General features: G+C 40.4%; 1 protein-coding gene across 4 annotated transcripts in view; it reads left to right on the top strand.

The window, feature by feature from the left end:
• The window catches only part of LRBA (LPS responsive beige-like anchor protein), a 727902-nt gene that overhangs the window by 712077 nt on the left and 2365 nt on the right, over positions 1 to 13460 (top strand). For all 4 annotated transcript variants that reach the window (XM_033857307.2, XM_033857305.2, XM_033857308.2 and 1 more), the window contains 3 exons: positions 3454 to 3555; positions 6567 to 6763; positions 9923 to 10074. In XM_033857307.2, coding sequence (XP_033713198.1) covers positions 3454 to 3555; positions 6567 to 6763; positions 9923 to 10074 — 451 coding nt within the window. The remainder of the gene's footprint in view (positions 1 to 3453; positions 3556 to 6566; positions 6764 to 9922; positions 10075 to 13460) is intronic.

Consider the following 13460-nt stretch of genomic DNA (forward strand, 5'->3'; position numbering starts at 1 on the left):
TTATTGGTATGTGGGATGTTATTGCTGTGTTGCAGGATGATGTATAAGGATGTAACTATGGAGAAATAGATTCTGTGAGCCACATATGAAGCCTGTGTTCCTCCTCCCATCAACCCTTCTACCCTTCATAATTTCATTCCAAAGGGGTTCCCAAAATATCTGTTGAACTTATTAGTTTGGACCTGTTGGATTTAAATCCCATATCATAGAATTCTATTTCCTGTAGTGAACTTTTAATACATAAAACATTTGGTTTATTGAAACTTATAAAAATCCAAGTATTTATTTTGAACAGATTTTTTAATGAGAAAATGTAAAGAACACCCAAGCTGCACTGCATACAATAAAGGGAATACAAACTTTAGTCTTTAAACAAGACTGGAAATGGCTTTTCTTAGAGGAAATGATATCTCTCCTCATATTGTTGTATGTGGATTTTTAGAGGCCATTAATGTGCGTTTCCTAAAGGGGATGAAAGTTCAGTAGCAGAGTCTTTTTTACTAGAAATCTAGTGAGTGTTTGTGAAACCAGTAGAACCCAATGATCACAAGTTTACCCTTATGCTTTCAATTTGTTTTTTTCTCTTTCCTTTCCTTCCCTTCCCTTTCCTTTCTGCTTTCTCCTTTTTTCCCCCCATATTTCCTGAACTGTCTAACCTGCTTCCTGGTTTAGAAAACATTTCGCCAAACTTTGAAGCCAGAGTCCTAGCATTGAACAGGCCTTTATTTAGAGATCAGGCCCTAGGAAAAGGCAAATCTCTTTTCAGTTTTGAAATTACACAGCATGTACATGTGTCTTCTGATTTGTGGAGGGGCAAATGATTGGTACAGTGTAGATTACTGGAAAATATTATTTTGTAAGTAAAGCATACTTATAAAAATCTTAATTATGAGTTTACAAAAAAGAATGCTTATATCTTAATTCACTTTATGGGGTAAATTGTGAGGCTTCCTAAACTCTAACTTTATAGTCATAGAAAATTCTCAGTATTTCAACTGTTTTACATTAAAGAAAGAAATCCAGTTGACAGCAATCTTCTCACTTCCTCCCCATGTCCCTGAGAAAATATTCTTAGATCTAGAAAACAAAAAATTAGCATTGGCATGCTTAAGTGACAACGTCCTCTGTGTCCCCACTATCCATCTGTCCTTCGTTTACTTTAGCTTACACTTAGATTGCTTTCAGTTGTCATCAGTTCTCCTTCAGACCCTCATTTTCCACTGAGGAATTCCAAGACAATTCAAGTTAAAACACAAATCTTGTTCCCCATAAAATGGTACCTTATGAAAACAAAAAAGGAACAATCACACTGAAAATATATTCCTTAGATCTTAATGATTTTAATTCTTGATTTTAAAAAAGTTGCCAACAGGTATAATTAGACATTTCAAAAATAACATTGTATGGTATTTTCATGGAATATAGAGCATCTTGGGATGGGGGATGGGGGGGACCATGAATCGGGGCTGAAGTATTGGTAACTTTTAAAAATATTTCTATTTTTTGTGGCAAGACTTATCTCCAGCAGAAAGTTAAGTAGTTCAGATAGGTTTGTAATATTTGCTTCTTTTCTTAACAAATTTACCAAATTTGTATGCTTTTTAAGGGAAAAAAATAGCTGCTATTGTAACAAATGCTTTCTGGTTTGGAAAATATCAAGTAAACTTTGTATTAAGGTGAGCTTCTCTCCCCAGAGAAGTTCTAAAAGTGAATCAAATGAAACCAAGCCCCTGGTTCTACTTGTCCCCTGGCCTTTTACTATGCCATTTGAGGTCTCCCTTGGTCACCAAGCATGCAAGCCAGTTTCTGAGTCTCACTGCACATAGCACGGCCAACGTGGAACAGAGTTTGATATGATGCCTTTTCACCCACGTCTCACTCAGAAGTACCTAGAGTCACCAAGAGTGAGGAAGGACACTGTGGGGACACCGCTGTGCGTCATGCACTCCAATAAATGCATTGTAATAATTACGTGAGACGACCAGACATGAAGTAACTGCAGGCTGTGGAGGCAGCGGGGCCAGCAGCACAGAAACCAGGCCCTGTCTTCACAGTAGAGGCCCTCTCCTGGTCTGCACATTCAATAAACCCTACTTTCCTTCTTCCCCTCCCCACCACCCAGGAAAACATAGGCATGTACAGAAATTTGCATGACATTTCAAAGAACACGTTGACCATCATAAAAACCGCTAGTTAATTTTTGTGACCAGCAGCATTTGCCTTTTCAAGGACAGTAGGTTTCTGCTGCATTTTCCCTGATCTGCCAGATCTCTCTCCTCAGGGTAGGTGACTGTTCCAAGGATAGCCAAGGGTATGGGGTTAGGATGACAAGTTCTTCTTTCCCACAGAGTTCCACAGCTGGTAGTAGTGACCTGTTTTCTGGGCACAGTTGCCCCTGTGGATCACACAGTGCCATTTGTCAATCTTACTCTAAAAGCAGTCCTGGGCTTCCCTGGTGGCGCAGTGGTTGAGAGTCTGCCTGCCGATGCAGGGGACATGGGTTCCTGCCCCGGTCCAGGAGGATCCCACATGCCACGGAGCGGCTGGGCCCGTGAGCCATGGCCGCTGAGCCTGCGCGTCCGGAGCCTGAGCTCCGCAACGGGAGAGGCCACAACAGCGAGAGGCCCGCGTACCGCAAAAAATAATAATAAATAAATAAATAAATAAAAGCAGTCCTAATCAAGGAAATCTCAGAGTGTTGACAGAGTCCTGCTCATTAGTCCACTTCATGAAGGCGTTTTGTGTCTTTGTCCCCAGACACTATAAAAGTAGAGGACTCGTTTGCCTTAAAATAGTATTCTCCAGGTTAAATAAGGAATTCAGTTTCTCCTGTGGCTTGGCCCGCAGCGCGGCCCAGATGGAGCCCGTTGCGTCGGCCCCTCGTGGGGTGCCTCCACAGCCAACCACAGTTTTCCTTTTAGTTTGGGACTGAGGTACAGGATGACGTCTTCTACCTGTGACGACGTTTGGAAACATCTTCCATTATTTGAATAGTCCTTTTCTGTCCCACCTTCACCCTCCTCCCCTAGTGTTCAGTCACTATCAGAATTAATTTAATATTAATAGTTTTACTCCCCCTCTGTTCTTTGAATGAACCATGGAGAAATATACTCTGTAAGATTTTATATTAGGATGACACATAAGCTTGGAAAAGACAATCTGAGGCAGTTTATAATACAGATTTTGTCTTATTTTTGTCCTGTTTTAAACTATCGTTGCTTGATAATCACGTAAGGCTTAGAAATTCAGCAACATGTGTTCCTCAAACTATAGCAGATAGTTTGTACCTACTCCTAAAATAGGATTTGGGGACAAATTCCCAAACTATAAATTAAAGGTTTAAGCATTATGGGAGGCAGGAACAAATGATATGATGATTTAATCTGAGTCGAGGGAGGTCATCCCCTGCACGAACTTGAATTGATTTGTTCGTTTAATCTTTTTCTCCTTAAGGTGAGACCACCACTCCTCGGGCCATCTTGACAGGCCATGACTCTGAGATCACTTGTGCTGCCGTCTGCGCTGAGCTCGGCCTCGTGTTAAGCGGTTCTAAAGGTAAATCTGTGGGGCCTTCAAAAAACGGATGCATTTTTTCGGTGTCTTCTAATAACAAATTACCAGAGGTGAATTTGGTGCCTTTTTCTCTAAAGCTGTGCTATCTGTGACAGTGACTGTTAGCTCCATGGGACTGTTCACATTAACTGAAACGAAATAAAAGTTAAAATTCAGTTCCCTGGTGGCACTAGCCACATTGCAGGGGCTCAGTATGCACCTACGACTAGTGGCTACCATACTGGACGGCCCAGAAAGGGAACACTTCCATCACTGCAGGAAGTCCTGTTTCACAGCATTGCTCTGAAGAGTGAGGCGAGAACAAGGACAGTCTTAGTGTGTTTGTTTATCCTTCTGGACTCTGACTGGGCTGGGTTCCACCTCACACCTGAACGGAAACTCCTGACCCAGTCTGTTTTACTTTCCAAATCTCTGAACTAGGCAGGGGCCAGGATGGCATTGAGAATGGGGTGGAAAGATTCTTCAGCTGGTTGGCCTGGAGGTCTATCCCATAGCATCGTCACAAATTTAGGCCAAAGATATTCAGCAAGCTTTCTAAGAGCGCACACAACAAATCAGGATCTGACCAGGAGCAGAGCTGTTTCCAGTCCATTGCTTATTCAGCTGTAATAGTCTATTCATCTCTCTGTCTCTCTGCCCTGAACTGAGCTCTGAACACAAAAAAGTACTGTAATCACATATCTCCTAGGCTTATCTGAGGGAGAAGCGTAGAGTTTTTGAGTCACCTTATCTGTGTCTTGAACTATGATACTTTGTATAGCTAACGAGACTTATTAATGAGTCAAATGTTGGTGTTTACAAATTTAGTTGGTCAAAACGATGAAATAGTAACAATGATAGCAAGAATTCTATAACTACTGGATTTTTTCCCCTTATACCCAATGATTTCATTTATCCTGAGCTAACATGAGTTCCCGGATTGTACGTGATCCAAATTGGACATGTAAAATGAACCTATCATATTACAGGCTGTCCTCACTTTGCACGGTGGTACAGCACCATAAAAATGACCATGCAAGATGAAACCATGCAAAGATATTAAAAATCAATAATTTCAATGGGAAATATTATGAAAAATGGGAAATTTTATGATTGTTCCATGGCCTTTACAAATTTTTATCAAAACATTAAAAATTCTCTTGTTCACTTTTATACATATATGCATACATACACATATGTATGGACATGAAAAAAATAGTAAAACTCACATTTAGTACACTAATTTAAAACATTAGAGACATTACGAATGACAGTCTTTTATTTCTTTGTGAAAAAATACATCAAGAGTACTTGGAAAGTGCTCGCCCCCTTCTCTCCGTGTAACTTAAGATAAGGAGTGAGAATCGTCTCTGTGCCTTGACCAGTTGTCAAACTCCTTCCTAAGTTTGGATCAGCTTCCAACATTTTATCTTCTGTGCTTTCAATGTCATGAAATATCTCCTAGGTTTCCTTTAATGTGGAGATTTTTGCTGACGTCACTTCTGGGACATCCTCATGTGTGTAACAGCACTTTCCTAAGTTTTACAGGGCTTATGTCAGTAAGATCACCTTCACTCACTTCCTCTGGCTGCATCTGTAGCGATGTCAGCACTCCCACGGTCAGCTCTATCTTCTGTAACTCCGTTTATGTTGGCTTCCAGTTTTACTTTCAGCTTTGTCACTTCTCATTTCCTTACTTCAGATCCATCTTTGTTGGCCACTACCCTCTTTTGATTATCCATTTTTATAAAATGTCATACAGTTCCATCCCTGGGAGACAAGGAGGCAACACAACTACAGAGTTTGCTGTCTGTGCATGAGCTGAGTCACCGACGTGCAGTGACCATTCACTAACAGACTTCGAAAGAAGTGATGGGGTTGGTCACCCATCATGATGCACACCTGTTATTTATAGTGATTTGTGGACTGACAAGCTGACCATGAAGTGTGTACCTTATGCAGTTCCTGTGATAACTGAAATCTGAACTGTGGCATTGAGAGACTGGGGTCATTTAGAGTGACAACTGAAATTCATGCATGCTGGAACTGTGCAGAGCAAAGACTGCCTTATGTATTTATGTCGAGAACACTAAAAACCTATCAACTCCCTGAGTGGTCAAGAGAAAGACGAGAGACACGTTTTAATGGTCGTGTGGGGAACACGTGATGATTCCATGTAGCCACGAGAAATTTAGCCCGGAGAGGAGTAGGGCATATAGTCTAATTACCCCATTTGTCCGACTCAGACATTTCTGAGAACTTACTCATCACACAAGCAGTTTTGGTTACCTGCTCCTCTTTTGCTTTTCATGTAGCAGGCACTCAGTAAAGATGCAGTTTCTCCATCCTCCTCAAGCATCTCAGCCTGGAGGTCAGCCCGGAGAGTGGGGAGTGGTGGATGCAAGCTGCTTGGTTTCGGGGACAGCAGGGGGGCAGACTTGTTTGCCAAGGAGAAGTGGCAGAAGGATCTCTGTATGAATTTCCCTGGGGGCTGGGGTGTGAGGAGGTGGACCACCAGGCACCTTCTCTCATCGCGAAGTAGCAAGCAGTGGGAGGGAAGATGTTTTAGGCCTTCAGAAGTTGCCTTAATGAGTTCTCACCACACAGGCCCCAATGCTGCTACCATCGGGACCCTGTGTGCAGCCGATGTTTAACTGAGGCCCAGCCTTCCTGGAAGCTCTTTTAGGATTTGTAATTTGTCCTGTTCCTTTCTGAATTCCTCCAGCTCTTATCATCCCTTGGCATAATGAATTTCATAAAGTAACTTCCTGTCTCTTGAGAAGTGAACTTGAACATGCATGACTCGGCTTCCTTCTTTCCCAAGTGGAAGGTGAGATTTAGCCGGCATGCAGATTTTACAAAATAACTGATATCTAAGATATAATTTTTTAAGGCTTTCTACAACTGTGATATGGTACTGGCAGCCTGTTTCAACGGTGCTCAAGATTCAGGTCACATTTGTCTGTTCTTATTCAGAAACTTCATTTTGGCTTTTGTTTCTCCTGTTTTCTCAGAAGGACCATGTCTCATACATTCCATGAATGGAGACTTGTTAAGGACTTTGGAGGGTCCTGAAAACTGCCTGAAACCAAAACTCATGCAGGCTTCCAGAGAGGGTCACTGTGTCATATTCTATGAAAATGGCTTCTTCTGTACATTCAGTGTGAATGGAAAACTCCAGGCCACCGTGGAAACAGATGATAACATAAGGGTAAGTATACCTTACAGACTTTTCAGCATTCTGTGTTTTTACCTCAAAGTGTAAAGGTGAGTGAGGAGGGAGAGGGTTCTCAATTTAGTAAATGGCTTTCTTCTCTCTCCCATTCCGTGAGGTTTCTCCAGTGCATTTTGACCACCTCTGCCACGAAGGCTGCATACAGAGATGCTCACACTCTGCTTTTGTTTTTCCCTCCCTTCATTTAAACCAAGTACACGTTAGAGGATTTTCCTTTCCTCTTTTCTTTACGATAATAATGTTGATAATCTGTCACTTGGAGTTGCGATTATTTTGTCAGCTACACTAATAAATCTGTAAAGTAATTTGAAATCCCTTGCTGGCTAAAACAATTTCTGTGGTACTTCAGTTAGTACCAAAGGCTCTGGGAAGTTCCTCAAGGCAGCAGTCGGAGGCTTTCTGCAGACTGTTTGTACACACATGCTTTTCCCCTCTGCCCTATGGCCGTTGTTTTTTTCCCTCTGTAATATTTCCCACTGGATTTTAGGCTTAAACAATCCATCGCCTTTTCCCCAGCACGCCTGCACTTTATCATACTAACTTGTAAGTGGCAACTGTGTGATTAAAGTGAGCTTGCCTAAAATGAGCACTGCCCGTGCCCGGCTCCAGAGACCCACACTTTCACAGCTAACTGCCTTGGGAAGGGTGGAAGGAAATCACAGGCTTGGACTAAGAGACATCACAGAACAAAAATCTCCACCTCCATCCTGCAGTCTGAGCCTGTATAAGGAAAGGAGACCATGGAAACAAATTAGTCATTAGCTCAGACCAGAAATGAAGTTTCTTTGAAAGAGCAACAAGAACCCTGCAGGCAGGTGGCCTGGGGAACCTCTGCACTAATCAAGGCCTCCCACCTGTTTTTATTTAGATGCCAGATTGTGCAGTGGCATTTGGTTAACGTATCAGAGCACATCAACCAGGCAATGTTTAGATGTCTTAATGAATAACTTAAATTTAAGTGGGCAGCCTGTACAGAGCAGCAAAGTTATGTTATCCTAAACAAAGGATCACCCCCCATTTCACCCATAGGAACTCATTTATTTTGTTTTCCTGGGGAAGCTGTGTCTTAGGATATGATTGTCGCCAGCAGACTGCTGTGGCCTGCTGGTACCTCCTGGAAACTGGTGCAACTACGGTGTTGTCCGAGCACTCAGGAGTCCAGGGGCTGAGATTCACACGTCCCCAGGGCCCTCCTAAAATCTCTAGTCTCAACCCAACCTGGATTGAGACTGGAGGAGGCGTATGAGAATTGAGAACTACGTGAATGCTGGTTTGGGTGGGAGATAGGGTGCTATTCAGGAAATGCTACCCTGGCTGTTATTCTCAGGGAAATTTGACAAGTCCCTCATGAGAAAGGCCAACAAAATATGTTTTAACTTTGGCAGGCACCTGGTTTAATAAAATGTTTTAGGTGCTGATACATGTATAGTCCTAAAAGTCCAGGTTTTATTTATTTCAACACAGAGCTAGGAGTAGGGATTCTTTAGGACAAAGAGTTAAAGATTAATGGTTTTAATTTATGTTTTAATATAGCACTTATCCAGTAAAAAGCCTCACGTATAAAACTCAAGTGAACCACAACCGTAAGGTTAATGGATTTTCATCAGCTGAATTTTATAAGTGTAGCAAATAATTATTTGTTGTAGTCTTCATTTCATTTCCCAGATAAGCCCCTAGAGATTGACGTTTGTGAAATGAATGGGGGAAAAGGATATTGGTTTTCACTTATATTGAAAAATCTTACTATGGGTATTTGGTTAAAATTTAGAGAATGCTTCTTGAATGAAAGTGTCTTCCACCCACAGGTTTTGATTTCTTAGGTGTATTTTTGTGTTTTTGCGAATAAGCTGTATTTAAGAGACCTCTGAAAGTTCGCATTTACTTGAATGTGAATTGAATGGCTATGAAACATTTCTATAATTAAAAAAAAAATTTTTGTCAAAGGGTAAAGACTTAAGGCAACTATGCTAAAACTCTGAGTACGGAACAGTATAAATATATTTTTCAGAAGGTAGATAGTTTCTTTCTGCCCTACTAGTACAATCTGGATTCCCACGTTCACTGTATCCAGGTGGACAGAAGATTACAGGTATTTGCGATAACTTTTAGAACTCCCAATGTCACCCAGCTAAAGAAAGGAAATGTGTATGTTAATAAACCGGGAAAAGAAGGTTTGGAGGGAAGGGGGCAGGAGGAGAGGAAGGGGCAGTAGGATCTGCTCCTCAAGTAAGGAGGGACCTTTTATATCAGGAGCTGGCATACTTTCTCTGTTTTAAAAAAAAAAAAAAAAAAGTAGCCAGAAATGAATGGATGTGCCTTTGTTCCAATAATGCTTACTTATGAGCACTGAAATTTGGAATTCATATAATTTTCACGTGTCATGAAATATTCTTTTGATTCTTTTTTTCAACCATGAAAAAAATAAAAAGTCATAAAAAAAAAAAAAGAAAGTGGCCTGCCTTTGGTAGGTTTGACAGGACTGAAGAGCAAATTACGTGTCTGTCCTTTGAGTTCAGCACTGGCAGGAAGCAGTCAGTCCTGGGGCAAGAAGAAAATGCTTAAACTGGGTTTAATCACCCTGGGAGTCACGGTTCCCTACCAAGTTGTCTTCCCACCTGCTGTAAACTTCCAGCAGGCCTAGTGAAGGTGCTCAAGCTGTAGGTGGTCTCCTGTGGGGCTGAGCCCCACAGGCAGCAGTGTTTTATCAGGGATATGAGGTCAGCTAGCACTGTCTGCCCAGCCTCGGTACAAAACAGGCTTAGCATGACCACAGTGCAATGGAGAGATGCCAGGAAGCGCTTCGTTTTACAGTACTGGTCCCCGTCCACAACACGGACCATTTAACTAGTAGTCATAGAATTGGAAGAGTCAGCCACCTCATCCTTAAAAAGCAAAAATTAAAAACAAAAAAACTCAAAAACTCCAGCATTGCCTAACTTTGCCCATTTGACTTTTGAAAAATAGCAAAAGTCTTCTATGACTCATGATTTCCTGAAAACTCCTCAGGAACACATACACACTCTTTCCCTTTGTGGCTCCAGTAGCCGGCTGGAATCACGTCGAATTAATCAGAGATGCGGTGAGGGCCCCAGTTTTCCGAGAGCCGTGTCTCTACTGACTGTTGCTGTCTCACAGGCTATCCAGCTGAGCCGGGATGGGCAGTACCTGCTCACCGGAGGAGACAACGGTGTGGTCATGGTCTGGCAGGTGTCTGACCTCAAGCAGCTCTTCGCCTATCCAGGCTGCGACGCCGGGATCCGGGCCATGGCACTGTCTTACGACCAGAGGTAACACTGAAATAGTGGTCTATACTGGTGGCATTAAAAACTGGCAAGGGAATGTATGTAGTAACTGGGCTGATGGCTGGGCTGGGCTGTGAGGGTCACCTGTGCAGTCAAAAAAGCTGATGGATATTGGGGTTTCCAAGGTACTTTTTAAAAAGCATGATTTTGTTTGATGGCATTGCCAATCTTGGACAAAGGCTGAATTCTCTAGGAATAGACAGGATTTAAGTAACAGAGGCTCCAATTATATTGCTGTAAAGCTTTTTATGTTAAAGTACCTTTTTTCTTAAACAAAATTTCATGTGAAATGCCTGTATGTCTGTCCATAATGATTCCATTGAGAAATCTGGCTTATTTACTAAAACCTCCATTTTAGGGAGATAATCTTTACCTGGCATCTTATTTCTTTTTAATATACAGTCTTTCATTTTAGTTCTTAACTTCTTTTACTGTGATAACATATACATAAAATTTACCATTTAAACCTTTTTTTGGGGTGCATAATTCAGTAGTATTAAGTATATTCACATTGTTGTACAACTATTACCGCTATTCATTTCCAGAACTTTTTCATCATTCCATCTCATAGTGTCCTTTGATGTGCAAAAGCCTTTAATTTTGATGAAGTCTCATTTATTTTTTTCTGTTGTTGCCTGTGCTTTCGGTGTTATATCCAAGAAATCATTGCAAAATTCAGTGTCATGAAGTGCTTCCTCTATATTTTCTCCTAAGAATTTTATAGTTTTAACTCATATTTAGTTTTTGATCCATTTTGAATTAATGTTTGTTTATATATGATGGTCATAAGGGTCCAACTTCATTCTTTTGCATGTGGATATCAGTTTTCTCAGCACTATATGTTGAAAAAGACTGTTCCTATATATGAGAGATTATTTCTGGATTGTCTGTTTTATTCTGTTGGTCTATATGTCTCTCTCTAAGCCAGTACCACACTGTTTTGATTACTGTAGCTTTACAGTAAGTTTAGAAATCAGGAAGTATGAGACATCCAATTTTGTTGTTCTTTTTTGAGATTGTTTTGGCTATTCAGGCTCCCTTGAGATTCCATGTGAATTTTAAGATGGTTTTTTTTTCCTATTTTTGCAAAAAACATTGAGATTCTGTTAAGAATTAGGTTGAATCTGTAGACAGCTTTGGCTAATATTGTCATCTTAACAATATTAAGTGTTCCGATCCATGAACACAGGATATCTTTCCATTTATTTATGTTGTCTTTAATTTCTTTAAGCAATATTTTCTGGTTTTCAACATACAGGCCTTTTGCCCCCTTGGTTAAATTTATTCCTTGAGCATTTTATTTTTTTGTTGTCATTGTTGTTGCTGTGATGGAATTGTTCACTGCTTGTATGTAGAAACACAACTTATTTTTTGTATTGTTGATTTTGTATCCTGCAACTTTGCTAATATAAGTTCATCAGTTCTAACAGTTTTTTTTGTGTGTGGAATCTTTAGGATTTGCTACATAAAGATCATGTCACTTGCAATAGAGGTAATTTTACTTCTTCCTTTCCAATTTAGATTCCTTTTATTTCTTTTCCTTGCCTAACTGCCCTGGCTAGGACTTTTCGTACTATATTGACTAGAAGTGGTGAAAACAGGTATCCTCGTCTTGTTCCCAATAAGAGGGGGAGAGCTTTCAGTATTCACCATTGAATGTGATGTTAGCTGGGAATTTTTCATAAATGCCCTTTATATCGTGTTGAGGTACTTTCCGTCTATTCATAGTTTCAGTGTTTTTATCATGAAAGGATGATGAATTTAGTCAAATGCCTTCTCTCATATGGGTTTCTTTTGTTGTTGTTAATTGTTGATGTGATATATTACAATTGATTTTTGAATGTTAAACCATCCTTATATTCCAAGAATAAATCCCACTTGGTCATGGTGTATATAATCTTCTTAAATGCTACTGAATTTGGTTTGCTATTATTTGTTAAAGATTTTTATATCAGTAAGCATAAGGGATATGGTCTGTGATTTATTTTCTTGTAATGTCTGTTTCACTTTGGTGTCAGGGTGTGTTGGCCTCATTGAACGACTTAAGAAATGTTCTCTGTAGTTTTTTAGAGGCATTTGAGTTGGTGTTAATCCTTCTTTAAATCTTTGACAGAATTCACCAGTGAAGCTCTCTGGTCCAGGGCTTTTCTTATTGAGAGGTTTTTGATTACTGATTCAGTCTCATTACTCATTATAAGTCTATTCAGATTTTGTTTCTCCATGATGAAATTTTGGAATAATGTGTGTTTCTAAGAATTTTTCCATTTCATCTAGGTTATCCCAATTGTTGGCATACAGATGTTCCTAGTATTCTCTGATAATCCTCTTTTTATTTCTATAAAATTGGTAGCAATGTCTCCACTTTATGATTTTAGTAATTTGAGTCCTTTTTTTTAGTCTAACTAAAGGTTTGTCAATTTTGTTGCCCTTTTCAAAGACGCAACTTTTTTTTTTTCTTTTTGCTGTACGCGGGCCTCACCACTGTGGCCTCTCCCGTTGCGGAGCACAGGCTCCGGACACGCAGGCCCAGTGGCCATGGCTCACGGGCCCAGCCGCTCCGCAGCATGTGGGATCTTCCCGGACTGGGGCACGAACCTGCGTCCCCTGCATCGGCAGGCGGACTCCCAACCACTGTGCCACCAGGGAAGCCCCAGAGACTCAACTTTTGCCTTTGTTGATTTTTCTGTTTTTCTATCCCCTATTTCCATTCTAATCTTTATTGTTTCATTCCTTCTGTTACCTTTGGGTTTAGTTTGCAGCTTTTTCTTGTTCTTTAATGTGTACAATTAGGTTACTGATTGAGATTTTAAGTATCTGTGTTTACAGCTCTGAATTTCCCTTTTAGCACTGGTTTTGCTGCATCCTGTAAGTTTTGGCTTGTTGTTTTGTATTCATTTGTCTTGGAATTTTCTAATTTCCCTGAGATTTTTTTCTTTGACCCATTGGTCAGTTTCCACACACTGATGAATTTTCCAGTTTTCCTTCTGTTATTGATGTCTAGTTTAATTCTGTTGTGATTAGAAAAAATACTGTGTGTGATTTCAATCTTTTTAAAGTGTATTAGGACTTGTGGCCTAATGTATGGTTTATCTTGGAGAAGGTTCCGTGTGCATTTGAGAAAAATGTGCATTCTGCTGTTGTTGGGTGAATGTTTATATATGTGTTACATCCAGTTGGTTTTTAGTATTGTTCAGATCCTCCATTTCCATATCTTCTTTCTGGTTGTTCTACCCATTATTGAAAGTGGGGTATTGACGTCTCCAACCATTATTGCAGAACTGTTTGTTTTTCTCTTCAATCCTGTCAGTGTTGGTTCCATATATCTTGGGGGGGTGCTGATTGGTTCATATAGGTTTGTAACTGCTATATAC

This window comes from Tursiops truncatus, chromosome 5, assembly GCF_011762595.2.
Source record: "Tursiops truncatus isolate mTurTru1 chromosome 5, mTurTru1.mat.Y, whole genome shotgun sequence".
Classification (NCBI taxonomy): Eukaryota; Metazoa; Chordata; class Mammalia; order Artiodactyla; family Delphinidae; genus Tursiops; species Tursiops truncatus.